Source organism: Lissotriton helveticus, chromosome 10, assembly GCF_964261635.1.
Source record: "Lissotriton helveticus chromosome 10, aLisHel1.1, whole genome shotgun sequence".
NCBI lineage: Eukaryota > Metazoa > Chordata > Amphibia > Caudata > Salamandridae > Lissotriton > Lissotriton helveticus.
Genome location: NC_136071.1, coordinates 107059911 through 107085605, shown reverse-complemented (window position 1 = coordinate 107085605; position 25695 = coordinate 107059911). Strand labels below are relative to the sequence as shown.

Below are 25695 nucleotides of genomic sequence, written 5' to 3'. Positions count from 1 at the left end.
ACTCACCTTTAAATACATTTTCATTTCCTTTGAAGCGGTCAACATTTCAAAAGCTGTGTACCTCCTTCACACGCAATAGTTAAAATGGCAATTACAATTACCACATTGTGATAATCGCTTGGTGTACTGTGCAGACTAATGACAGTGCGCAGGTGTGCGGAATATTATTGAGACCCACTGGTCGGCAAGCAACAAACTTGCAGTGCCTGGAGCTCACAATTGCGCCCGACCATTAACGCCCACCCACAACCTGATCTCACTTGAGAACCCAGAGACTGCGGTCACAAAAAGTAGTGTTGTTAAAATCTACAGAAACAGGACATTTGGTAAAAGTAAAGAGTCTTCGCCGGTATTGCAATATGGAGTAAAACATTGAATGTAACAAGCATTTACAAGTGGGGCCGGTACGTAACGTGTAGGAAAATTAAAAAAATTATCTCCGGGAGTCGGCTCGGAGTAGGGAGCGGGTCGGGTCTGCGTCCTCACAGGGAGAGCCGTCCGGATGGTGTGACGAAGGATGCCGAAGGAAAACAAAAAAAAAAAACTGCCCACCGCCGCATGACGTGGGCAAAAAGAGAAAAATTCTACGGAACGCCCACGAATCGCCTCGGACAATGACGGACATATCTCTGTTCCAATGGCTAGCCTCCATTTATGGAGCTAGCCAATGGAACAGAGAGGCGGGACTTTGTCCATACTGGTAAACAAAAGTTTTCGCCTGCGCGAATGCTGCTGCGCAGCAGATCGCCAGGCGAAACCTAATAGGCAGGCCTGCCTCGGGGGGTGGGGTCCCCGGGGCCATAATAGGCCTGAAAAGGAGGGAGCCACGAGGCCCCCTCTAAAAAAAAAATAAGGCCAGGCCCCGGGGGATGGGGTCCCCAGGGCCAGAAGTGGCCCCGCAGGGGGGACACGCGGCCCCCCTCCCAATTATAAATACATAATAAAAAAAAGAGAAAGGCCGGCCCAGGGGGATGGGGTCCCCTGGGTCATAAATGGCCAGAGGAGGGGGGGGGGGGCACACAGCCACCCTCCAATTAAATTACATTAAAAAAAAGGCCATGCCCCGCGGGATGGGGTCCCCGGAGCCGATTATGGCCTTTGGAGGTGGGCCATGCGGCCTCCTTCCAAATCAAATTAGTTTTTTTTATTATTCGGGAACAGGCCCTGGGGAATGGGGTCCCCAGGGCCAAAAAAATAGGAAAATAAGGGGGGCCACACAGCCCCCCTTCTTAAATAAAAAAAAGAAAAAAATCACCGGCATCGCACCGGAGGCTCCGCCCCTTCCCTGCAGCACTCTGGGGGGCACGTTTGCAGATGGGGAAGTAATTCCCCTTGAATACTGGGGGTCAACTAGCCCACCAGGAACCTACAGTATGAGCCAGGGAGCTGCGTTACAGTGAGGTGTTCAGAGGCCACGCCCCTTTTTACACCTCTCTGCAAGGCAGCTCTGGCGCTTAATGGAGGCGGGACTTAATTCCCCAACTTAAAACTGACACAGGGCGCGTTTACACAGTGGCGAAGGGAGGGGACAGGGCCTGAGGTGACGTGTGCAAACACGCGCTGTGGCGTGTTTTAAGTTGCAGAGTGGTGCAGGGAGGGGGTGGGGCTTGAGGTGACGGATTGCACCACTCTGCAAGCGCGCCCCCTGGCGCATTTGCAGAGGGGGAACTAATTCCCCTTGAATACTGGGGGTCCCCGGGGGCCAACTAGCCCACCAGGAACCTCCAGTATGCGCCAGGGCTGTGTTGCAGAGAGGTGTAAAAAGGGCCGTGGCCTCTTTACACGTCTCTGCAAGGCAGCCCCCTGGCGCGTTTGCAGAGGGGGAACTAATTCCTCTTGAATACTGGGGGTCCCCGAGGGCCAACCAGCCCACCAGGAACCTCCAGTATGCGCCAGGGGGCTGCCTTGCAGAGAGGTGTAAAAAGGGGCGTGGCCTCTTTACACGTCTCTGCAAGGCATCCCCCTGGTGCGTTTGCAGAGGGGGAACTAATTCCCCTTGAATACTGGGGGTCCCTGGGGGCCAACTAGTCCACCAGAAACCTCCAGTATGCGACAGGGGGCTGTGTTGCAGAGAGGTGTAAAAAGGGGCGTGGCCTCTTTACACGTCTCTGCAAGGCAGCCCCCTGGCACATACTGGAGGTTCCTGGTGGGCTACTTGGCCCCCAGGGACCCCCAGTATTCAATGGGAATTATTTCCCCCTCTGCAAACGCGCCAGGGGGCGCGTTTGCAGAGTGGTGCAGGGAGGGGACGTGGATTGAGGTGACGGATTGCACCTCTGTGCAAATGCGCCATCTGGCGAGTATGCAGAGGGGGAACTAATTCCCCTTGAATACTGGGGGTCCCCGGGGGCCAACTAGCCCACCAGGAACCTCCAGTATGTGCCAGGGGGCAGGCCTGGCAGAGAGGTGTAAAAAGGGCGTGGCCTCTTTACACGTCTCTGCTATGCAGCCAGAGAGGGATCTTTCCAGGGAAGAGATCTTGACAGCACCTGAGATGTAGAACTTTCATCTGTGCATGCTAAGGTATGGGGTCTGCTACAAACATAGAGATCTTCTGATATATAATAATTTTACTTCTGTAGAAGGGGAGGGATGTTAGGCTTCCCTGTCTTAAATAATGACAGCTCCGTTTAGGATTTATGTGCTACTTGCTATGCTGACCATATTTGTGTTAGTCAATTTCTTACTGATTAGGGCATGTATACTGCATACTAGAGCACAATAGTTAAAATAAACACTTTAAACTTTCCTTGTGTCTCTGTCAGAACTTATTGTCGACTTGTAGGAGTGTGAGATCGAAAGGATGTGTTCTGCAACAACGATTCCTGAGAGGGTCTGGACTGTTGTGTTCTGGGGTGTCTAATCACTTCTTCCTCTGTGAATCCGTAGGAGGGCAAGTGAGTCACTATAGCTAGTCAGTCCCTGCCTCATGAGTACTCAGGTGGTAAGAAGACTCCGTCCCTGCCTACTAAGGTTTCTGTGATCCTAAGCATAGTTCTGTGACTCCGTAGAACCCCTGCAACAATGCTTTACATTTGTTTCTTTGATTAAGCCCGACTGCTGTGTGCTAAAGCTAGCCAGGACTGAACTAAGGGTTTACTTAAATAAAACTAGCTAAACCTGATCAAGATCTTTGCATTAATACATGGTGAGGTCTCTCAAATAGACCACTTAATAAACCATGTTCTGTCTCTTCTAAATCAAAGCTGAATAGGCTTCCAGTGGGCTGGCCTTTTCTTAGAATCCGTAGCTGTCCTTAAAGTCCAAAGGCAAACCATATGGCATGTAGAGACCAGAAAACCTATTCAGAGTGTCCCAGAAATCGTTACTAAATGTGGGTATCTACCACAGTATGTAACTGGTAGAATACCCATGCTAAAGAATAATTGTTCTTGGAAAGTCCTTTTGATATATAAAACTGCTACAATTTTATAGTAAAAGTTTGTTTTCCTCTCCAATTCCAGGATTCTTGCAAACCTCCAGAAGATGTTAGTGCTGTCTGGTTTTCCTAATACTCTGTGTGACAAATTTATTCGTTTTTTCCAGTCCCTTCCTCTACCTCCTCACTGCTACTGCTTCAGTAATTGGTAAGTGCAATTTTATATTTTCCAGTTGAGGCATTGTTTTTATTTGACCTTAATTAGTAGCTATTCTTGACATTGTTTTAGGGGAGTAACATGCTCGTGTCTGCCAGCTGTTCTGTGTCCTGAATAGGACACCATATTGCCCAGATTAACCCTGCTCTTTGATGAGTTGGATAATTGTAGAGGGATGTTTGCGTATAGATCAAATAAGGCCATAAATGCTACACGTCCAGGACAGCACAGGAATTTCACCAAATTGATAGTCTTTGATAGAGAAGTGCCTTTAATATTTATTTATTTATTTTAAATTATTATAAAGCAGAGTATTCATCAGAGGAAATCTTAGAGCTCTAATATCCTATCTGGATCCATAAAGTCACCTCAGCTATTAATTGATGTCTAAAAAAAAATAAGACACAGGAAAAGCTAGGTTTTCGATAATTTCTTGAATTTCCTTACTGAGGTTTCAGAAAGCAAACTTAGCAGTGAGCTCCACCACCGTGATAAAACTATCTCTCTGGTGAACTCAGCTAAACTTAGGAACGGCCTCCAAAAAAGCCTTCTCGCATGTTAAACTATGTCTTGGTGTGTAGCAGGAAAACCTCAACGATATTTGATTTGTTCTTTTATAAAAACGTACTATATGCAACAGTTAGAGGGATTTAAAAATAACTTCTTTACTGGAAGCCGGTATAATGTAGCTAATGCAACAGAGTCAGATCTTTTCAAATTAAAAGCGGTCTTGATTGTCAAAATTATGAACACTCTCTTTAGTGTGTGCAATTGAAACAGACATGTTCATCACTAAGATTATTTTGTCGGACTCTGTTGTTGTGTGTCAAATTTGACTCCCAAGTTCCTGACTGACGGCACAGGAGTGTGCATCTAACCGCGCCAACAAAACTGAAAGTAAACATTCCAAACAGGAGTCGGAGTAAGAATTTCAGTCTTGCGTCCATTTAGTTTAGGTTCTAAGAGATCCAAGGCTCTACGCTTGAAAGTCATGCACGTGTTCTTGCCTCAACCTTGGGTCACCATGAATCTTAAAGACAGTCTGAGTATTATATCCTTACATGACTAAAGACCACCCAAAAGATTGAATAAAGAGGCAGAGAGACATGTATACATTGAACAATAATTGGGTCATCACAGAACCCTGTTCCACGCCACAACACAGTGTTTGATTTTCATGCAGAAATTAATCCAGGGAGACCTCTATTGGCCGGTTAGACTCTTTCAATCGATCTAGCACTTACTGATGGTCAACAGTATCCAATGCTGCTGAGGTATCCATTAGGACCAGAGCTGTGGGTGCATCCCAATCGGCATAACAGAGTAACTTGTCCAAAACTGCCTTCACCACTTCCTCTGTGCTGCATCCAACTCTGAAGCCAGCTTGTAGAGGACATAATATGGTAAAGATAATTGGGTATGTTTGTAAGGCATTTTGACCTACGGGGTTAAAGCTCTCCTCTTATGTCTGTTGTGAGCTGAATGTTACTTGTTCAAATCACAACTTTCCAGCTTAGGGGTTTGGTAAGCTGAGTTCCATTGAATATTCCTAATAATCAACACTTATTTTCAAACTGGGACCCAGCAAAAGAAATGGCGGGAAATACTCTATTTAGAAAAAATATTAGCATTCAGATGAAACGTTTGAAATTAGTTTTTCATGACCATATCCTATTTTGGAATTGGTGCCCTTTAAGCATCATTCTTGCAGCTACACCAACTACGTTCTTACTGTGTAAAATGTGCAGAGTTCAAATATGTTAGTAAAGTGCAACACCATAAATAAGACTATTAGTTTACTCAGTTGCATGCTGCAATAACAAGTTGTTAAGATTTGCTATATACCTAATTTGTCCTGGCAGACAGTTCAGCTGCATGCATGGAGGTTCATGGCTTTAAGAGCAATTATAGAGCGGTGCGGATCTGGACCACTAATCCGAAATGTCATGTAAAACCTCTCCTTTGTCAGTGGAGGCCAGTTTATTACTCAAACCATACTATGGGGTTGATGCAAGGCAAGCAACCCTTTAATTCATCTTATCAGTATCTATAGAGACAAGAATCTAGGATATCTGTTGTGATGTTAAATGTATGATTTTAGCCTACAGCCAGATGCCAAGGAATATACTGTTGGGTTATGAAAGTAGGCCTTATAGAAGTTTGTTGAACACTAGGCATGGAAAATGCATTCTTATGTCAAACAAAGCACTATTTTAGCTACATCTATTTAATCTGTTACTCCGTGATAGTACTTCAGCTGGTGGGTTTGATTTGCATGTGGGGCACAAATGTTGCCTACTTTCACATACATATTGACGGACTCTTTAAGGAGGGCCCTCTGGCTTTCGCGGTTGGATCACATTGCCAATGCAAGATATTTCTGATTGTTCTGTTTAGGTTCCTAGTATTTTCACCAAAGTCATAAAAGTGGTGGCTCTCTGTCCCTAATCAGTATTTTAAAAAACCCCAGACATCCTGCAGTGGCTGATGTTATCTACATCTCTAATATACAACACAGACATGCCGGTAGAGTTTGGAATATCGTTCCAAACTCCCCAACCCCTCCATGCCTAGTGGTTTTCATTTTTGCCTTTTTTTGCATTAAAGGTGTAGACACCTTTGTTGAAAATATAGGCTTCTTACAAGAGGCACATTTACACCTAATGTACTGCCACAGCAAGCTGATTCATTGGTCCCTGGTCTTGTTTCTTATCTTGAGTCATATCAGGCTGCGCTTCACACTGCTTCCATTGTCAAGTTATGGCTAGGAATGGTCCAGAAATTGTGTAAAGCAGCTTGTTTTACCAGTACTTAATCTTATAATATAGGATAAGTGAAAAAGAATCACACAGTGTAGTTATAAAAATAGGTATTTTATTACAAACACTCACTAACGCAATTGTACTATCTCCTAACCAGAGATAAAAACACAATACTTAGGAAATAGGGCACGTAAGTAGCACAAATACCCAGTGGTCTCCAGGGGGAGACCAAACCATATACTAAAAAAGTGGTATGCGAACCAAGACTCCAGTCGAGACTAGACCCAGAAGACCTTGAAGTGTTTGGGAGCCAAGGAATCACCCAAGGTAAGTACCCAGGAAAACCTCGGAGGCTGTGTGCAGAGTGTGAAGATGACGGCGTGATCAACACAAGTCAATGGGTAAGCGGCTGTTGCAATTTAAAAGAAGGATGACCCTTCCCAGCGGACCCTGAAGAAACCCAGTGGAAGATGAAATGTTGGAGAGTCACCACACCCGTGGATACCCCGGAAACAGGATATCTACACCAGGGAAGCCGGGTGCATAGGTGTCAAGTGACGTCAGAAACCGCTGTAGACCACAATGGAGGACTTTAGGAAAGATGCAGCTGGAGAAGAAGACAAAGGAGTCCGGTGGAACCCAAAGGAGGATTCAAGTTGAGAGATACCTGCAAGCAGAGGGAACAGTGTTTCTCTTCCAGGGGATACTCATTAATAGTCATAAGCACTGAATTATCTCCGCCCATGAGCGGGAACCCGGAACACATAAACAATATACATATATATGTGTAAATATATCAAAAAGTACATAGTACTAAACTAATTATACACATATACATGTATAATAACCATAATATGCAGCTTAACATATATACATAGGCTAATAAAGCCAAAATTACACACGTTCTGAAGCATGAAAATATGCTGTATATAAATGCAATAAACAGGCATGAGCCTAAAATGCATTTCATAACCATGAACATTTTTTATTTTCATCAAAGAACCTGTTGTAAACAGTTATTAGCCTAAAAGGCTGCATATGAAAAAATATCTGTGTACAGAAAATCAGACTGGCACCCTGCCTTCAAGGCCCCAGAGAATCTGCACACTTTGCCTTTAAGGCCTCCAGGAGAACTCTGTTCCCATCATGCACCACAGGTGACAGGTCAGTTCTTTTTTCCGGCTTGTTCTGTGAGGAACCTGGAACTTGAGATCTGCTAATTGTGACAGTTTTTCTGTCAGAAGTTGGGTTTTTTTCTTGCCTTTTTGACAATTTACTACTCTGGTGGTGGTTTAATACCTTTTTCTGACTAACCTGTTGGTGATGTTTAAGTCAGAATGCCATCTTTATTTTACAAATGTCCTTCCTGTGGGAAGAAGATGTCAAAAACGGACCCACACTCTGTTTGTGTGGTTTGTCTTCCAGCTTCTCATAAGGTGGAAGAGTGTTATCACTGCCTCAACCTTTCTAATAGGACTTTAAGAGAAAGGGAGAAAATGAGGTTGCTGGGCCTTCTGGAGAGAGAGAGCCGTGGTGAGAAGGGATCCAAGAGCTTGTTATCATCTGCTAAGCCATCTTCTCAACACAAACGTCGAAGAACAGCTTCTCCTGAAGGTAGAACTAAGAAAAATCGACTCCAGGGAGCGTCACCGTCAAAAAAAGGTGCGCTCGACGTCGAGATCCAGATCGCCGTCCGCATTGTCTGCGTCGAAGAGGGCTCCATCGACGTCGAGGACTTTGCCGGTGAGGCAAGGTTCAGCGTCTCGACAGTCGCCGTCGAAACCTTTCTCGACGTCGAGACATCTGGTGTCGATTGCATTAAAGACGACGTCGGGGCGCAAGGTTCGACGTCGAAGGATCGTAAGAGATCGACGTCGAGGGAAGAGAGGCGTCCGGCGTCGAAGGATCCAGTGTCGACGTCGATGGATCCAGTGTCGACGTCGAAGGGTCCAGTGTCGACGTCGAAGGGGAGTCATCGATCGACGTCGAAGGAGAGACGTACGTCGTCGTCGAGGACAAGGTCGACGTCAAGAGGAAGATCTGCGTCGAAGAATTTGACGTCGAGACCTAAAAAGAGAAGGTCGAGGTCTCCATCGCGACGTGGCTCGACGTCGAAGCTTGCTTCGGGCTCGAAGCATGGAGTGTCAGAGTCTAGGTCTCCCCCACCTGATGAAAGGTCAGTTTCGAGACTATCAAGACCAGCCTCTCGGACCTCACTTGGGTCTTTGTCGAGGTCAGAAATAAGCCCACAACTTTTAGTGGCGTCTTCACCGCAAGGTCAGCAAGACGACAGGTCTGTGGCGGGTCAAGAGACAATGCATCAGGACTCCTCTGTGGTGGCGCATTCTGGCTCAACCTCAGGGCAGGTGTCAGATGACAGACAATTGGTGCCCAGACAACGGACTTCATCTGGCTCATCAAATCCTGAGCACAGTGTAGTCTCCAGAGCCTCCAAGTCTTCGGCAGGGCTGCATACTGTGCAGGTTTCACCTGAGGCTTCACCTGAACGTGCAGAACGGCCTCTTAACATGTCACCGAGGTGGCTGGAAAGCCTGAGACATTGGAAGATGCGTCCAGATGCAGGACTGATGGGAATGAGGGCTCCGGTCCCTCAGTCGGAGCTGCATAGAAGATCACGCTCGAAATCCCCAGTGAGAGAGAGATCACGTTCAAGGGGGCGTAGGAGGCAGCGATCGGCAACTCAGACGGCGTAGAACCCCTTCACCATCTTATACGTCATCTTAGTCTTTTTCAAGGTCTTCATATAGAGACTATTCTCCCACTATATCATCTACTCCGCCTTCCAGAGTGTCTCCTGTAGATGATTTGAGCACATTTAATGATGTGCTATGTCGTGGGGCGAATAAGTTCAACATCAAGATGGCAGTTCCCCAAGTGGCAACGTCAGTCATCTTTGAAACCCTGCATCACAAGACGACTGGCAGGCCTCTTCTGCCGTTAGTGCCCGGTTTGATAGAACCAGCAATGAGAACTTTTTTGACTCCGGCCACGGTGGGTTCAGGTCCTTCTAGGATTGCAAAAAAGTACAAGGCTCCAGAAGAAGATCCACTATTTTTGCGCTCTGACCCACCTCCAGACTCACTTATTGTAGCGGCAGTCAGAAAAGCGCAGTCTGCAGCATCTACCTCTTCTGCTCCACCTGAAAAGGATAGCAAGAGTATGGATTCCTTGGGGCGAAGAATGTGTAACACCTCGGGGTCGGCCATGAGAGTGGCCAGTGCGGCAGCCTTACTGGGCCGCTATGATCGTCTGCTCTGGGACTCAGTGGCTCGTTTTGCGGATAAACTCCCTAAGGAAGATCAAAAGGATTTCCTGGAAATTGTGGAAGAAGGCGGACTGGTGGCTAATCAGAGCATTAGCGCGGCTGCTGATTTGGCGGATCTGTCAGCACATGCCTATGCACATGGTGTTTGTGCTAGGCGTTCAGCTTGGCTTCGCCTTACTGGGCTAAAGCCTGAGGCTCAGAGGAAAATAGTTAATTTACCATTTAATGGTTATACTCTGTTTGGATCTCACGCTGATGATGAGATGTCCAAGATGAAAGTTGAGTTGGACACTCTTAAGGCCGTAGGTCTTAAAAAAAGAAAGAATTTAAACGTCGGGGTAATTTTCGTCCCTTTGACAAGAGATCTTTCCAGCAGAGGAGTCAACAGACGAATTGGTCCTCGCAAAACCAAGGCCAGAATCAACAGAGGTCGCGATTCCAACAGCGGCGCCCTGGGCGAGGCAGAGGCAATGGAAATAGGCAGCAGTCATCCGCTACCAAATAGCCTCAAAAACAATGAACGGAGGCTTCTTCCACAACCGTGTGCCACTCCGGTTGGAGGAAGTATTGTGTGTTTTATGGACGAGTGGAAACAGATCACAAAGGACAGATGGATGCTGGGTATCATTCAGAACGGTTACCTTTTGAGATTCAAGAAGCCACCCCCTGTCATGCGTCCTCTAAAGAGGTTATAGTGGAATGTAAAGCGTTTACAACAGGAAGCGAACATCCTTCTGAAGAAGGCCATAGAACTAGTACCATCTCAACAGAGATGTCAAGGCCTATACTCTCGATTTTTTTCTCGTAACAAAAAAAAAAAGGTCCAGCTGCGGAGTTCAGACCCATTCTGGATTTGAGATGGTTGAACAGATTCATTCGAAAGGAGAGGTTTCGAATGCTGGCTCTTCATCAGATCTTCCCCCAGTTGCATCAGGGGGATTGGATGTGCTCCATCGATCTGAAGGATGCTTATTTTCATATTCCGGTATCCAGAAAACACCGCACGTTTCTCAGTTTTCAAGTAGCTGCTCATCACTATCAGTACGCAGTACTCCCATTCGGCCTGAGATCAGCTCCCAGAACATTTTCCAAATGTATGGCGGTAGTTGCGGCTTGTCTTCGAAAGAGACGGATTATCATATATCCGTACCTAGACGACTGGCTTCTGAAGAGTTCATCCCCATCTCTACTGGAAGAACATCTATCGATATGCCTCCAACTCATGTGCAAGTTGGGTCTTCAAGTCAATTACAAGAAGTCCATAATGAACCCCACCCAGAAGATCCACTACCTGGGTGCTCAACTGGACCAGGAAAAAGAAAACGTGTGTCCTTCGGAGGAGAGGTGGTTATCCCTCAAGGCGAAGTGTATTCTTCTCCTTCAGTCTGCACGTCCGACAGTTCGGCAAGTGTCCTCTCTTCTGGGGTCCATGGCATCGTGCATCTTCATCGTTCCAAACGCACGTTTGCATATTCGTCCTCTACAACAGTGTCTAGAAGATCAGTGGAAGCAGAGGACGGGTTGCTGGGAGGATCGAATTCATCTCCAACAGTCTGCAAGAAATTCCATCCGGTGGTTGATGAAGAAGACACACTTGATGAAGGGAGTTCCTTTTCATCAGGACCCACCAACGCAGACTCTGATCACAGACGCCTCTCTCCAAGGTTGGGGGGGCTCATATGGGCCCTCTGCAGGTACAAGGGCTATGGTCAGACTTCGAGATAGGATATCACATCAATCTACTCGAACTCAAAGCGGTCCATCTTGCTCTCAAGTCCCTGGCACCATCTCTACAAACTCGGTCCCTCCTGGTGCAAACAGACAATACAACTACAATGTATTACTTAAACAAGCAGGGGGGTACCAGGTCCAGGACTCTGTCCATAGAAGCCCAGACCATTTGGCATTGGCTGCTAGCACTAGACCTGTCAATAACAGCGGTTCACCTGCCAGGGAGTCTCAACTCACAGGCGGACGACCTCAGCAGAGACTTCGTCGAAGCGCACGACTGGGTTCTCAACGAAGACGTCGTGCACAGCAGTTTCCAGGCTTGGGCAACACCAGACATCGATCTGTTCGCAGACGCGGCAAACACAAAATTCCCCGTCTTCGCGTCCAGGTTCTTCCAGAAAGCGTCTCAAGGGAATGCCCTTTTGATAGACTGGTGTCAAAACTTGCTGTACGCCTTTTCACCGACACCGTTGATACCAGCAGTGATCAACAGGATGTACAAGACCGACTCCAGAATGATACTGATTTGCCCAGAGTGGCCACGCCAGTGGTGGTTCCCAGATCTCCTCCAGTTATCAGAAGTACCACACAGGAGATTGCCTTGTCGCCCGGATCTTCTGTCCAAACAGGAGGGGCCAGTGTTTCATCCCAATCTGCCCTCCCTGCGCTTGGCAGCATGGCTCCTGAAGTCATCCAGTACGGGCACTTGCAGCTGAATCCGGAGTGTATGAACATTCTTAAGGAGGCAAAGCGACCTTCTACCAGACAATCCTACGGATTTAAGTGGAAACGCTTTTACCTTTGGTGTCAGAGTAAGGGTCTTGACCCTATTCATGGTCAAGAACAGGTGATCTTACCTTATCTACTTTATCTTGCTGAATCTGGTTTGCAGTTTAGTTCCATCAAGGTCCATCTTGCTGCAATAACTGCTTATAGAAAATCGCCAAGACAGATATCTTTCTTTCGGATGCCTGTGGTCAAGGATTTTCTAGAAGGCTTAAGGAAGGTGTATTCTCCAGTCAAGTCTCCTTCTCCACCTTGGGAGCTTAATGTGATGTTGACCAAGTTAATGGGTCCCCCCCTTTGAACCCATACATAAAGCGTCTTTACAACACTTATCTTGGAAAGTAGCGTTCCTGGTGGCCATCACTTCTGCTCGTAGGGTGAGCGAAATCCAGGCTCTGTGTTGCAATGAACCGTATACTATTTTTCATGGAAACAGAGTGGTGCTCAGAACTCATCCTGCTTTCCTACCCAAGGTGGTGTCGGATTTTCATATTAATCAAACCATAACATTGCCTACTTTCTTCCCAAACCCTTCCAGTCCGGCTGAACGGGCTCTACATTCGTTAGATCTGAAAAGGGTTTTGAAATTTTACTTAGATAAAACAAAGTCTTTGAGGCACACGGACCGTCTTTTTGTGAACTATGGTCCTACAAATACTGGTTTGGCAGTGTCCAAGAGATCCATTTCTAGATGGATAGTGTCATGTATTCTACTGGCTTATCAGCTAGCCCGCAAGTCTTTATCAGGTAGACCTAGGGCGCATTCTACGAGGGGGAAAGCTTCTACCACAGCTCTCCTTAGGAATGTGGCTATGTCAGAGATATGTAAAGCAGCTACTTGGCGTTCAGTGCATACGTTTACACGCCATTACTGTATAGATTCTGATGCGCAGGTTGATGCACAAGTGGGACAAGCATCCCTCAGAAATTTTTTGCTAATTCTAGCTAAACACTATGGTTTAAAAGTGTATGCATTTATCTGTTCGCCCGCTTCTTGTGGGTATGAGCTTGCTACTCTATTCAGTGCTTATGACTATTGAGTATCCCCTGGAAGAGAAGGATTAGTTACTTACCTGTAATCCTAGTTCTCTTCCAGGGGTATACTCATTAAAGTCATAAGCACCCTCCCGCCTCCCCGGGCGAGCAGTAGCATTGAGGTTTTCAATATGTATTATGAAGTTTTTAAGTACAGATTCCTGCTAAAGTTTACTGTACCGTACAAAAGAACTGACCTAACTGTCACCTGTGGTGCATGATGGGAACAGAGTTCTCCTGGAGGCCTTAAAGGCAAAGTGTGCAGATTCTCTGGGGCCTTAAAGGCAGGGTGCCAGTCTGATTTTCTGTACACAGATATGTTTTCATATGCAGCCTTTTAGGCTAATAACTGTTTACAACAGGTTCTTTGATGAAAATAAAAGTTTGTCATGGTTATGAAATGCATTTTAGGCTCATGCTTGTTTATTGCATTTATATACAGCATATTTTCATGCTTCAGAACGTGTGTAATTTTGGCTTTATTAGCCTATGTATATATGTTAGGCTGCATATTATGGTTATTATACATGTATATGTGTATAATTAGTTTAGTACTATGTACTTTTTGATATATTTACACATATATATGTATATTGTTTGTGTTCCGGGTTCCCGCTCATGGGCGGAGATAATTCAGTGCTTATGACTTTAATGAGTATACCCCCTGGAAGAGAACTAGGATTACAGGTAAGTAACTAATCCTTATGCCACCCAAGAGTGACCAGGAGGCACAGAAGACGAATGCTCATCGATGTCAATAGATGCAGGATGATTGACGGTGCCCTTGAAGTTGAAACTGTGCTGACCAGGCTACGCTGTGGGTGACCAGGAGCCATTCACGAGCTATTCCACATCGGATGTCGATGGCCAGGGGGTCAGTGTCCGGCAGAGGCACCAACACACCTTGGCACCGGCAACAAACGTAGAAATCGTAGAAGGTGCTGTGTTAGGACCAGCAAGGTCCAAGTGACTCACCGCATCAAGGTAAGTCGGAGCAGGCCCCGAGCAAGCAGGGGAGCCCACTGGAATAAATGAAAGTCCCTTGACAGGACCGGAAGATCCCTGGAGACGAGAGTCGCCCAGCCTTGGCAACAGCCAGCAGACGCAGTGCAAAGGGGCTCGGTTTCCGTGGTGCCGACGATGGAAACTGGCCTCCGACTCGAACCGAAGACACTGCATGCCTCAAGCGAGTTGTAGAGCCGCTACCTGTGTTACTGGGCATGTCTGAGTCGATACCAGCCCAGGATCAGGAAACCGGTCAGCTCCGTTGCAGTGCCTGCAGACGCAGCATAGTGGCTCCTTCACTCCAAGGGAGATTCCTTCAGGTGTCTTGGATGTCCATACAGTTGAGGAACCTGTATGGAGCATGAACACTGCCTGTGCAGCAGACTTGCAGGACGATTGGACCTGGATGAGTATGAGCCTTCCTGGTTGCGTTCTTGGTTCCCAAAGCGAATTCCGATGCGGTCAGTCCGATGCGGTCCAGCTGATTGAAGATGACGTGATGTTGAATTGGAATCGAATCCCATGATGAATCTAGGGACCTACCCTCAGGTAAGCCCTTAAGTACCCTTCGGAAAGGGTTGGGATTGATTCAGGAGTCCTTCCCAGAGGAGGGGTTGGACAGTGGGGAGGATACTTTCATGTCCTTTGTACAGTTTCGCACTAGGGCGAGAGCCATCGATTCTCCGAGCTGGTTTGAAGTATTCAAGGAGGGCGCCAAATGTGCCCCTCAAGCAGTCTGTGGCGCAGGTACCCTCCCCCACCATGTCCCAATACACTAAATCCTGTCTGGGAGGTGGTCAAATCTACCTGTGAAGGATACCCATTGTTCTGCCTTCCCCTGCTTGGTTGAGCAGCAGTAGGGCAGAAACGTCTCTGGCTGGCAGCAGCCCTAGCTTGCTGTCCGGTTCTAGAAGACTGGTACCGGGAGCACTGAGGGCCTCCAGGAGGAGCTGTACAGTGCGTGGAATACACACACAATTTACGGTGTGGGGGTATGATTCCCATATGTTTGATAGGGAAACATGACCGAGTTTGTTACAGTCAGTTTAGAGATGGCCATCGCGTAATGACGCATGGCCACTCTATATGTCGTAATGGCATATGCACTTACAACCCGGGAGAATGGACTCCGAAGGTTGTAGGGGTGCCCTGCTTGTACAGGGGGACCATCACACATAGGACCCAGCACCCTGTCTTCAGGATTGAAAGGCTTCCCTTAGGGGTGACTTATAGGTTTTAAGTGTAGTGACCGCCGATATAGGGAAACCTATATCTGTCGTAAGTGTTGCTAGCACCAGCTTACTCAGGCTGCAATGGCAGGCCTGGATTCACAATTTGAGCGGTCTCTCCGGGTTTTGCATAATACATGCTTCAGCCCATGGGAGGCCACTGGTGTGCCTATGCCCTGGGTACCTTGGTACTGTATACTAGGGACTTATCAGGGTACACCAGTAGCCAATCTAGAGGGTACCAAGTACTCACCAAGTCCCATTTTGAGAAGAACAACAAAGACTGGGGTCCTGATTAGCAGGATCCCAGACAGACTAGTCAGAGAACAGAATGACACCAGCAAAAAGAGGGGGTGACCATGAAAACAGATCCTACTTTACTACACTATCTCTATGCTACTTAATGATTATGATGTCCAACTATATCATTAAACACCACGTAAGACAAAAATGTACAAACTGTGTAATGCTTTGTTGCTCTTAATAAATGTGAATTCCCAAAACACTGGTGTCCAATTGCTAAAATAGAAAATTTATTTACCAGTGAGGTCAAATTGCATCATTACCATGAATGTCTGTGTTGATTGCAAGTTCTGAGCGATTGAACACTATCGCACATTTCTCAGCTTAGATTATGTGTAGAGTTGTCTGAATTGCTTGTTTTTTCTTTGCTGCTGCAGATATATTTGCCTAAGTCCTCTGCCATTATAAAGACAACCTATTATTCCAGCCTACTCTCCAGGTTTTCCCTGTTGCTCTATGAAACCATAGATTTCTCCCAAAGGTCTCAACCTGGAGTCTCCTTATTTTTGCCTCCAATTAGTACATCTTACTCATGGCTCTTGATGTATCACTTGAGATGCCGTCCGGGGATTTAAATTGCACTCCCGAGGAATCTGGCAAATCTGTATTTGGAAGAGCACTTGGTTGTTATCCCTTTATAGAATTCTACATGGGTTTGCAAAAGGTGTCCCCCCCACAGTTTTGTGTTTAGATTTTCTACCTGGGACTTAATGGGCCTTACATCACACTTTAAAATAGTGCTGAAATAGCGTTCAGGTTTTTCTTTTACCTGTGCTTCCTTTGGTTATCTTCAAAACACACTCAGACTTTTCTCCACCTCCACTTACCAGATATAGTCTGAAGTGACCTTCAGAACATTGTTTGGGACCCTGGCTTGCTCCTCTAGAACTCTGCCTATGGAATTGCTTTATGGTACTTTCTAGGTTTTCGCCTAGGGGTTTTTAAGGAGTCTCATATTCTTATGAACTTTATGCAGAAGAGCAGATCACCTGTCTAGTACCATGCAGCAGTTCTCTTCTGTAATAGTTTTTCTTTTGGGTTATCTTTTTATCACCCTCTTCTACAAGGAATGGTCAGCCTGCTTCCTCTTGGGTCTTTTCCGTAGGGCCTTGTTCGGTTCTGCATGCTGGAGAGCTAGACTGTGGCGGCGATGCTGGGACTGTGGATGTGGGATTGAGTTGTTCTGTGCATCCCTGTTTGAGTCCTTCTACTGTCTGCTTGGTGCAGTGATGTCTGGTCTGTCTGTCTCTGACTGCAATGTTTACAGGTTTCAACTTGAGTGGCTTTCATGTTAGGGTTTTTCTGTCAGGTAATCCTTGCATCGTCTCATTGTTTTCTCGACATTCTCACTGAACGAAGGGTGCTGAAAGCCCTTCTCTCCCCTTTCATGTGGCTTCATATAGGCCCATGTGTCTTCGGCGTCCTTCAGTCCCAGATAGGCATGGTTAACTGAACCTTGGCCTTCTCATGCAGATGTTCTATAAGCTTTATGTACGTTAAATGTACCCTGACAAACTTTACCCGGTTTTTTGCTCATCTTATGACCGCTTCAAACCTAAAACCTCCTCAGATATCTTGTGATATCGTGGGTTAATGGACATGCTTTCTCAGTGGCTAATACTTAGCATATGTGAGCTGATTCCCAAATAGATTCTTTGTGGTCCATGGATTTATCTTATGTAGAGGGTGGTTTTATACCAGGATGTGTCCTTTCAAGTGATTGATCCAATGGAGAGGGGCGTTTACTGTCAAGATTATCTATAACTGGCTTGGTGGCTTTACAAGGTATCCTACGTAAAGCAGCCAGGCATGTTTCTAGATACTTTTATCAATTCCCACTTTTCAAAGTAATGACTTTTATAATGGAGACAATAAAACCTGCTAAAATACCATATACTTGTGGATAGGTTTTTAAATCTGGCAGTGTAGATGGTTGAGGCTTGTTGCACCTAAGCTTGAAAATTAATAAATCACCTGCCCCAGGAACCCAACAATGGCCCAGAGGCACCCTATATCTTACCAGATAATGGTGACCACCACTGGAAGAAGAGCAGGACAACGAAGATGCACAGGATGGTGAAACAAAGGAGAGAGATGAAAATGGTGCCTGGTAATAGGTGTGTAGTGGTGCTGCACAAACGTAAAATATAATGAAGCTGTGGTATTGGTAAAGTTAATAGGCCAGTGAGATACAATGTGTAAGGAATTAGCTTTCCTTACTGAGGAAACCCTGGAAGAAAACAAATACACCCTTGTAGAGAGTAGCAACTGGCCTCCAAGAATATGGTTTGTGATGCTCTCGTTCTTGCATAGTGATTCGAGGAGGATTAAATGACCTAGTACAGTAACATGTCACTCAAGGCTTAGGATTTAATACTTTAGGTATGCTGTACAGGCTTGCAGCTTGACATTGCACTTTGATGGGAAAATGTTTGGTCCATAATTTAATGACCGGCTACGTAGCAAAACCAGGACCACTAATACCATGAAAAGATTGCAGCAACTCGAAATGGCTTTCCTCAAAAACGGACGGTATGTGGCAATCCTAGAGCCCTTCTATGGCCGTCGTGAAGGAACCTTTGAATGGTGGGAGCTGCATACAACGATTAAGAACATCCCTTCAGCAATACAGGGAAGCCATGTGTATTTTAACAGTTTAAATGAGTGTTGGAAAGAGCCATGAATTTACTTCACGAAAGAAAGGGAGAGGGAGGGAGGGAGATAGGGAGAGGGAGATATGCCATTTATTTAATTTACCTATTAATTTCCAAAACAGAAGCACATAATGACCACAGTTTGTGTCAAAATCTTGAAACAAGGCTATAAGGAACCAACACCCACATGTTTTACAGACCACAATACCTGTCCTGGGACAGCAAGATTGTTTTGCTGCTTTGAGATAACGGTTGCCTACTACCATTTTCCATTCCATCCAAAACAGTTTTATTAGGGCAAGAAAATTGATGGTTCAGTGTCTTGCCATGTGGCCTGCAGTTTTGACCAAGGGAAATACATGGATGGTGGTGATGGCACTATGGGGAATGTATTAGTGCCGTTGGCTATTTGGACGGGTAATGTCTTACGCAGGAGCACAGTGTGGCTTTGTATTGGTTAGCATTATGGTTACTGCACTCTTTGATTTAAAGCAAGTGTGATTGTCTTCCAGCTTTACTCATCACGTTTGTTGGCACAGTAAAGGATGCATGAAGCAGCTTTATTCCCTACAGAGGTGTTTGCAAAAATCTCGGTTTGTTGAAGACTCTGGCTGGGAGTGACCATAAAGGCTTTGGTGTGACGGCATCATACAAACACTTGGTGGCATAATCACAAACTTTTATTCAATTCATGATTCATGCTAAATCCCTTGTGCGATAGAACCTAATAAAGGGAAGAGTCTTTCAGAGACCCACACCACCAAGTCGCCAAAAGACTGCCTGCATGCCTCCTGTAAGTTGATGCTTTATGTAAAAGGAATGAAGATAAAGGATAGAAGCCACAGGGAAATTGTGACTCCTTATAAATAGCTTTATATTTACAGCTTTGGGCTTTATCATAACTCCTGCAAATTTGTATGAACATCAAACCTACTCTTATTGTAACAGAAGTACCTCACCAATGTGTACATTTAGAATGAGACTACCGAGGTTGGATAGCTCCTATGTGATTATTACAGTTACATTCTCTGAAATTGTACAGCCCGTCGGAGAAGCCCATTCCTGTTAGCAGAGCATGCAACAGGTCTAGACACTTATTTTGCTGATGACTTGCAGGTCCAGGAGGGGGAAGTACACGATGAATTGACAATTTCAAAATGTAGAATACATCCAACGTAATTCTCTTTGCTGCTTCAGAACTGAATATGACCTTCATATGCCCTACGTTACTCTCAAAAGTTAAATTTACATGTACTTGGTTGGTCTAGGCATTTGATTTTTCCTTCAATCATTTGCACAAAAAATCTGCAACATAAATGGTCTAGGAATGACAAAGATCCTAGTTTGCGAAAAATTAGTGATGTAGCACACTGCCCCTATAGTGATTTTACAATCTTCGCGATATTCCTCAAACTGTAGGACAGCATGCAACAGACCAATCCCAACACAGTAAACATAGCAACATCCCTCCTAAGGCACCATGTCAATTGATAGCTTAAAAAGTGGCCCTATCTACATTAATTTGCTCTGAGGCAAGGAACCCAACAAGAAGAAAAACTTAAGTTGTGTGTGGAAAAGGTTTATTAACATGCAGAACCTGCACATGTATTTAACCTTCATATCCCGATGAGGCTTGCTTGCATCCCTTTCAGTGTTCCTTTAGAGGAACTCACAACATGCAGAGTGAATCCAGAGAATGTAGGTATTGAAGATATTGTTGCTGACTGGACTAAGTTTCACAGTTATGTATAGATTGCAACAAGTCGTATTTGATTGTGAGATGTAACCAATTAGCACACACTTCAGCTATGCCATTATAAGGCAAAAAATGTAATCTATATTCATACATGGAAATGTAGCCTCATTTTCACTGGAACAGATGAGACACAAAGAAAACAGCACTCATAGGCAACACATCTGCTTTTACTAGTTTTGCAGAATCCTTCAGGGTTGACATTCTGTCCATGAACAAATGTAGAAAAACAGTTCTACGCGTAAAATGAAGTGAGAATGGAGACAGAAAAGCTATAAATTAATCTGCTAATTATTGTTAACAAACCCCTTCTTCTAGACTCTAGTTAGAGAACCCCATTGGCTGTGCCAGTGGGCAAGCTGTATTGTGCACAACAACGTAGTTGTGTGCATGAACTTGTAGATAAATACACCACTGGTATAAGTGTGCACATACACACCTGAATCGTGGATCAAAGAATTTTATCAGAAAGCACAGGACAGTAGTTAGTTTCAAAAGGAATTGTACCCTCTCTCTAGATTTTGCACTTGGGATTCTTGTCTTCCACGTTGCTGCTCTTTTCAGACCTCTGATATAGACCATTCTAAAGTAATGTTTACCCTTTTCAGAACATTGGCTAGGCCAGCTCTAGCAAGAAGGAGTTACATGCGGAGGTGAGTAACCACTCTTTTGTGGATTGATTTCAAATGTGTTATGCCACAACTCTCAGTGACAAAGTTGTTTTATGTAACATACATGTTTGGTTAGCTGATTTGTTTTGTATTTCTCTTTTGTTTAGCCTGAATGTCCTGCCATGGGATGACTTATTTTTAATCACAATATTATTGGGGCAAAATATCACTGGTCACCGAACCAGGAAAGGAAAAAAGGAGTTTCTTTGTGAAGCTATATCTGTTATCCAGGCACGGGTGCAGAAATTGGAAGACGAGGGAAAGTAAGTACCAATGTTTGCATGTTACAGTCTGCATGTTATTTACTGCCATATATTTCGCAGAGTGGTGCATTGGCACCTTTTAGATGTGACCTGGTCCATAGACTCTGCACTTAAAGAGTTAAATCTTTGCATTCCATGCAACATTGCTTTGACATCCAGGGCAACCAAGAGGCACCATGTTAAAAATAGTGTATTGTCAAAATAGACAGGCCACGTTCACTGTTTGTACAATTGAAAGGGTACTAAAGTAGGACCTGGGTAGTGGGAAGACTAAAAGGAAGGACAAATCACGAGGGGGCGCTAAGTGGCGCACTTGCAAGATGGCCGCATGTGAGTGAGGCTCCTGCCGCCCGGCGACCTTAATCCTACAAATATCCTAATTAATGGTCTCCTCTACGGTATTTAATTTTACCGATTGATAGAGCTGCCCCGCCTGCTGCTGTACAGCAAAATTCAGGAGGAACGACTGTCTACTGCCCTCGCAAAACACTGCTAAAGATTGGACCGGGTGCGACAGTGGCGCAGTGGGCACCGGCGGCAGTAACTAACACAGCCTGCGGCTGCACACGCAGCGCTAGGGCCACGCGGGCCGCTCTTTCTGGTGGCGGGTGGGCCCCGGGCCCTCACTGAGAGGTGCTTAACATTGGCGGGACCTGTTGTTGGGGGCATGCATCCGTTGGCAGCTGCATCGTGGATAGCATTGCGGCGGAGCCCTAAGCAGAGGCGGTGAGTGGGGAAGCCTACGCAGGCTGATAGCGTGACGGCCGGAGGACGATCGGCCCCTGATCTGCGGCAGAGGGGCGGAGAACGTGGCGGAGAGGTAGTGCGGCACAGGAGGCTTCAGGACAATTGGATTCCCCCCCCCCCCCACCCCCCCCCCCCCTCCCGCTCTCAGCATACTTTACTAATACTCGGGACCTGCTGGTTGATCGACTGATTGCCTGCGTTGCCCTGGGGGATCGACGGAGGGCGGGACATCACCGGCTTGAATCACTGCGGCTGGCACACCTAAGGGGCAATGCATTGAGAACTGGCAAGAGAATTGGGCACCAGACGGTAATTGCAGACGGCAGCGAGCACCGTGGCGAGGTGGTACCTGAGGCATATGTAGAGGAGGCTAACCCTATGAGAAGTGTGCTGCCTAGACGTCGCCTGACGGCCAAACTGTGCGAAGTGGCTGAGCCCCTATGAGTCTGCACCTATGTGGGAGGAGGACCAACCTTGCCCAAGAATGCATGGGCTGCATAGTGCTGCCGGATTTATGTAGCTGCTCCTGTGTTGCCTCGAGACGCAGAGGGTGCCACAACAAGAATAAATAGTCTGCAGCAGAGCCCTGGCTCAGGAAGTACTATCGGGGCCTCGCTATTTGGGGTAATTGTATGCCGCTACCGAGACACCGCTGATTATCACTATTTAAAAACGCCACTGCCCACACAGATGTGGTGGTTGCGCCGCAGGTCACAGAACGATTCAGAAGATTCAACGTGCAGCAATAATCATGTGGCCAGCGGCAATATGGGCAAACCAGACACACGGCAGCCGAAACTCAATTTCGATGCGGTTAAGAGGAACAACTGCTCTGCGCAGGAAGACCAGGAACAGGCTGTGAGAAGTGGGTCTGAAGAGGAAGCAACTGGGCAGTCCACTGATGTGCAAGACATCCTTCGTGAAGTCCGGCAGGGGTTTGCCACCATAGTGGATAAGGTAGACAGGATGTCGTCGCGGATGGACGCCATTGTGCACAAACTGGATGGACATGACGAGAGCATCAAGGAAACGGAAAGGCGCATCTCTGACTCGGAAGACACGACCGCTTGACACAAGTCGCAGCTTTCCCGCATGGATAACTTGTTGAGGGTCATTGCTGCGAAAAACGAGGAAGCGCGTAATAGACGCAACAACATTCGCATTTTAGGTATATCAGAAACGACCAACACTGGACGAATGGAAGACTATGTGGAGAAGATACTTCTAACGGCAATTGGCTCGGAGGCTTTTTCCAACCAATTCATTGTGGAACGCGCTCATAGATCGCTGGGACCTAGGCCCAAGCCTGGAGACACCCTGAGACTTTTGAATTATAGGAACCGGGATGTGGCCCTGAGGGCTGCGCGAAGTAAACAAACCTTGTCATACGAAGGCAATTTCTTCTCCGTTTATCCTGACTTCATGCCTATGGTCCAGGAAGAACGACAGAAATTCATAGACGTCAAGAGTAAGTTGCGGAAGGCCCAAATTAACTATGCACTTTTATATCCGGCACAGCTGAGGGTTACGCGGCACAGCTGAGGGTTACGCGGCACAGCTGAGGGTTACGCATCCGGGCAAGCGGAGGTTCTTCACAAAGCCACAGCAAGTGGAGGACTTCCTCAAGAAACTTTAAAAAAATGAACAGATCTGACGGTGACGCAGAGGAACCCCGGCGGTCCCCAATTGCAAGAGCGGAAGATGAGGCGCAATGAAGTGATCCTTGAATGACGTGGCCATGGTAACGAATTGCTATATCTGAGACACGTAAATTGTATGTTGGTGGGCAGCTCTTCTAGCAGATGTATGTTTTAGTTGCATGATGTACCACGGTGTGCCAAATAATTGCTCGCCGGGCACCCACTGCCCGATAGGGCCGCGGCTCCGGCTGCTGAGTGCTCTGTGGGCGCGGGGTCGCTGTGTGGCCACCTAGAGATGGCCCCTGAAGGGAATCACCCCGGGCTAGTCTGCCGCATATGATTTGCGGGGACTATGTTGTTGTTGTTCTTGTTGGGAGAGGGACAGGGGTGGGGAGGGAGGGTATACAATGCTAGCACGTTGGGGATGCTTCAGTGGGGGGGGAAACGGGTGGGAGGGGGAGTTGAACAGGTGTTGGTTAATTTGGGGAGGATCGACGAACTAGACATCGAGATCACAGAATTCACAGTTAAAGTACCAGTAGGTGGTACAACAGGCAACACTACACTCTGCATTGTTCGCATATGGTTCCAGGGGCGAAGTGCTACAAAGCTATGGATTGACCGTTGTACAAATAACTAGCTTAGATGTGACACAACTGAATATTATCACATGGAACGTCAGAGGGCTAGGGGACCCCAGGAAGAAACGACTAGTCCTAGCTTATCTGGATAGACACCAGACACACATAGCACTATTGCAAAAGACTCACTTCACACCCCAGAGAGCCTCCACATTTGCATCTAGATGGGCAGCACACATAATCTTCTCCTCTTACTCTAATACGCCAGAGGGACTGCCATACTGGTTAAGAGGCAGGTGCCCTTCCATCTAGCTGGAACCTTCAGTGATGACCAGGGGAGGTACTGCCTGGCTTGGGGGCAACTTGGACTGGAGTCGGTAACTTTTGGTGTGCTGTTATGGTCCTAATGTAGATGCTCCAAATTTTTTTATCTCTTTATGGGCAGCGATCCGGGAGATAGGCTTTAACCACATCATATAGGGAGGAGACTTTAATGTTAACTACGCTCCGGGCCTGGGTAGGTCACACCCTGCCCCACACCATCGCACTAAGGCTAGCATCGTACTACAGGATATCATCATAGAAAACCAGTTGCTTGATGCGTGGAGACACACCAATCCCCTAAAACGTGAAGGGACACATTTCACGGCACAAGCCGCATCTTGGGCGCGGCTAGATTATTGAATTATATCTCGGACTGTGGCCGGCGGTCTGTGCAGTGCAACACTTAGCTAGGACATACTCCGACCACGCCCGTTAAACTCACGCTTTCCTCCGTGGACTTTAGCCCCCCGCGCAGTGCTTGGCGGCTTAACGCGCTTATGCTTTTAGACGCGATGTTCCAAGAAGAGCTGCGTGAAGAGATTCTGGATTTTTTTTTTTAGGAAATAAGGGCACAGTACGGAGTGTTGAGACCACCTGGGACGCATTTAAAGTCACACTTGGAGGGTTTTGCATATCTAAAGGGTCGGGTGTATTAAAAGACATCACTAACACACTTTGCAGATTGAACATTGAGCTCAAGGCACTGGAGGCATTATTAGCGCTCAAACCAGACGGGGATACGCAGCGGGAGTTTAGGGCAAAGCTCACAGAATACATGGAGGACGCACACAGGGAGACGCGTTTCAGGGGCAAACACTGGATGGCCCGCAAGTATGGAGAGGGAGAAAGACCGGGTAAAGTGTTGGCGGACATGGTTAGAAGGCCACGCTATTCCAACTACGTGGTAGAATTGGAAAGGCCGGATGGAACACGTTGTTGGGACACTGCAGGCATACTTGACGCTTTCACACGTCACTACACTGCCCTATATACCACTACCGGAAGGGATGATCTAGATTTAGAAGCCTACCTTGGGGATGTTACTTTGGGTTGGCTAAGCGACGCGCACCGGGAATTTGTGTGCCCCATTTGAACTGAACGAGGTTCGAGACGCCATCATGGGCATGCAGTCGGGGAACGTTGCTGGCTTTGATGGCATTCCGATAGAATTTTACAAAACCTATATAGATCTGATGGCCCCAGTTCTATGCAAAGTCTACTAGGAGTCAGTGGAAATTGGCTCCCTCCCACCGTCTATGAGGGAAGCTCTCATTATTTCACTTTTGAAGCCCGAGAAACCACCCCACCAGTCCGGGTCCCACCGACGGC

General features: G+C 46.6%; 1 protein-coding gene across 3 annotated transcripts in view; it reads left to right on the top strand.

Annotated features, from left to right (window-relative positions):
• Positions 1-25695, top strand: part of LOC144785991 (uncharacterized) — a 324665-nt gene that overhangs the window by 144117 nt on the left and 154853 nt on the right. For all 3 annotated transcript variants that reach the window (XM_078664896.1, XM_078664895.1, XM_078664897.1), the window contains 2 exons: positions 3465-3587; positions 20919-21074. In XM_078664896.1, coding sequence (XP_078521022.1) covers positions 3465-3587; positions 20919-21074 — 279 coding nt within the window. The remainder of the gene's footprint in view (positions 1-3464; positions 3588-20918; positions 21075-25695) is intronic.